Genomic DNA, 3,039 nt, shown 5'->3' with positions numbered 1-3,039 from the left:
CTCCTATTGGTTCTAATTCTTCCTTACAACATGACTAATGTGAAAATTTTTAATAGGAAAGTATACGTATAGCCTGTATCAGATTGTGCACTGTCTTGGGGAGGAAGGTGGGGAGGAAGGGGGGAGTAAAATTTAAAACTCAAAAGCCTATGGAAGTGATTGTTGATACTTCAAAATAAATTAATAAAAAAAATGTTATTTTTGCAAGACACTGAAGATACAAAGACAAAAACTGAGATTGTCCCTGCCCTCAAGTAATTTATATTCTGCTAGGGATAAACAACATGTCTATACAAAAACTATACAAAGTGAGTACAAAGTAAGTGGGGGACAATAACAGCGGAAGTAATCAGAAAAGGCTCCTTATCAGAGATAGCACCTGAGTTAAGGCTTTAAAGAATCTAGGGAATCTAAGAGGTGTGCTTGAGGAGAGAGTGCATTTCAGGCATGGGGACGCCCTGTACAAAGACACAGAAGTGGGAGAAGAGTACCAAGAAAAAGCATCACTTCGTCTGGAAGTGAGTCTCTTAGAATGTCAGAGCTTGAAAGGATGTCAGAGATGGTCATATCCAAGCCTCTTATTATAAAGAAGAGAAAACTGAAGCCTTATAAGAGGAAATACAGGAAAAGGTGGTGCCCATGATCCCAAGGGTGTGATGCCAGGTCTGCCATAGAGATAAGTGAATGTTCCATGTGTTGGCTATCTTCTGGCTTGGCCTCATCCCCCACCATCTTACAATGTAATACTAAGTTGTTGCCATATGTGAATTTGGTCCAGTTCCTGGTGACTTAGGGGCCTGTGGCCTGAACTCCCTTTCACTCCCATCCCCAGGTACTAATTTGTACCTCTTGTTCCTCCAATGCCACCAACTCTCCCAGGTTAAACAGCACCTCCCTCTGCTACCCCTCCCTCTATTTTGGCCCCATCCAGTTCAATCCCGTTCCTCCCCCGTTCCTTTCTCCTCTGCTCCCTAGAATCCCTATTTGATTGTTGGCAATCATCCCTGTATCCTAGATTTCTTCTTCTCCGACTTTTCTCATCTTCTTGCACCCACAGAAGCCTGGTTTCTTTCCAAAGATTCTACATTCCTGGCCACCAGTGCTGGTTGCTCCTTGTCTCATGCTCTTAGGGGTGGGCCTGACATTAATACATTGTTAATTCAGGTTAAATTTGGGGATTAATGAGGCACTTGTAAGTCATTGAACAGCTAACAGATGGAGGTTTACTTAGCACTAACATAGCAAGCATGTGCAGCAAGGATAAGGTAGTCCTTAGCCCCACCTCATTTCCATACATGTCTGATCAGCGGGGCAGTGGGCAATGACTTTTATGATATTCAAACATCCAACAAGTTGGAAGGGCTCCAACCCCCCCTCAAAGTCCCCCCCAAAGGGACTTTGTATGCTCTTAGGTCACCAGGAAGCTGCTTCAAGGGAGGCAAGGGCCAGTCGGGTCCTGCCAAACTTTTAGGGAAAGTAAATCCCTACATGGAGGAAGGGGGAACCCTGGTAGATACTGGTGCTTTTACACATGCCATAGATCCAGGCTGGGGGGAGTAATCTGCATATGCTTTGCTACCAGATGTCATTCTTACACTCTCCCTATTCCATCATTACTCAGCATCCCTACATCTGTTAAGGTCCATTCCATCTATCTGTAGCATTCAGTCCACATCCTTGATATGATGCTCAACCAGCTGCCTATTTACTCTACCTCCTTCCTCAAGGAATTCAGCCCCTGGATCACACTCTTTCTTTCTAACCCAACTCATACCCCCTTATCTGGGGACCTCAATAAATACATATTGCTGTCCTCTCAAACATCCTCCCAGCTCATCAGTATCCTCCACTCCCTTGACCTACATCTTTACTCTACATCAGGCACACCTTAAGAGTCATAACTGAGATCTCATCATCATCTACAACTATGCTACCTCTATGGTTTTAACTCAGAAATTCCCCTTAACTCTCCCTCTGCCTTACTCTTCCTAACCTGTTCTGAATTCTCACTGTCACTTCTGGTCCTCCCTCTGGTCCAGTTTTCCTAACCCATTACCCCTCCTTTGGCCTCACTTCATAGTATTGGCCCAATGGTTAACCAGGTTAGCTCTAAATCGTACTCACCTTCCATGGCCTTGTCCTTTTGTTCTATTGACCTTCACGTCCCCAACCCTGGATTCCTCCCACCATCTGACTTTTCTGCTCATGTCCTGGGCTGCTGAATACTAATGGAGGAAGTCTTACCATCCTGCTGACCTTCCTCTTCAAGTTCATGTTTGCTAATCTCAGCTGGGCCTTCACTGGGCAGTCTGACAAAGCTTCTTTTCTTCCTTGATTGGCCATCTCTTCCATTCCCTTCAGAGGATGTTACAGACCTTCTCCTCTCTTTTCTCTTCATGTTTCTTTTCTCTCTACAGATGTCCTTGGCTACTGTATTACCAGGAAAGTAGTAGCCATCAGTCAGAAGCTCCCTCCTTTCCACTCCTGTAGCTCAACCCCCCCTTTTCCTTTATTCTAATCTCTGAGAAAGAAGTCTCAAATCTCCTTGCCAAGGCCTATTACCATCCCCTCCCTTCCTATTTCCTCTAGGAGTCTGGGCATTATTTATCCTTTCTCCCTGATCTTCAACATTAAACAACCGGGGACACAGTAGATAGAGTGCTGGTCCTGGAGTCAGGAAGATCTGAGTTCAGAGTTACTCATCCTTTATTTGTCTCAGTTTCCTCAACTGTAAAATGGGGATAATAATAGCACCTACATATAATACATAGAATAACATACATACAATCACCCCTAGGGTTGTTATGCAAATCAAGTGAGATAATATTTGTGAAGCATTTAGCACAGTGCCTAGCACATAGTAGGTGCTGTATAAATGTTTTCCCCATCTCTTCCTTTGCCTCAACATCTTCCTATCTATTGGCTCCATTTCCCTACTTACACAACATATTCAGCTCTATTCTAGCCTTACAAAATCTTGACTTGACCCTGATGTTCCTCAAGCTACTGCCCCACATCTCTTCTCCTTTTCACATCCAC

The 3,039-nt window shown here is 44.1% G+C and overlaps 1 protein-coding gene across 4 annotated transcripts in view; it reads right to left on the bottom strand.

Moving 5' to 3' along the window:
• Positions 1–2,214, bottom strand: part of CACNA2D2 (calcium voltage-gated channel auxiliary subunit alpha2delta 2) — a 447,618-nt gene extending 445,404 nt beyond the window's left edge. For 2 of the 4 annotated variants that reach the window (XM_027837173.1, XM_027837170.1), the window contains exon 1: positions 2,125–2,214. Coding sequence is in view for 1 of the 4 variants with exons in the window: in XM_027837170.1 (XP_027692971.1) it covers positions 2,125–2,207 (83 nt within the window). In the remaining 3 variants the exon portion in view is untranslated. The remainder of the gene's footprint in view (positions 1–2,124) is intronic. The other 2 variants (XM_027837171.1, XM_027837176.1) reach the window with 2 other exon arrangements.
• Positions 2,215–3,039: the final 825 nt, after the last annotated feature.

Source organism: Vombatus ursinus, unplaced genomic scaffold, assembly GCF_900497805.2.
Source record: "Vombatus ursinus unplaced genomic scaffold, bare-nosed wombat genome assembly UNPS02014820.1, whole genome shotgun sequence".
Lineage (NCBI taxonomy): Eukaryota > Metazoa > Chordata > Mammalia > Diprotodontia > Vombatidae > Vombatus > Vombatus ursinus.
This window is presented reverse-complemented; position numbering and strand designations above follow the sequence as displayed.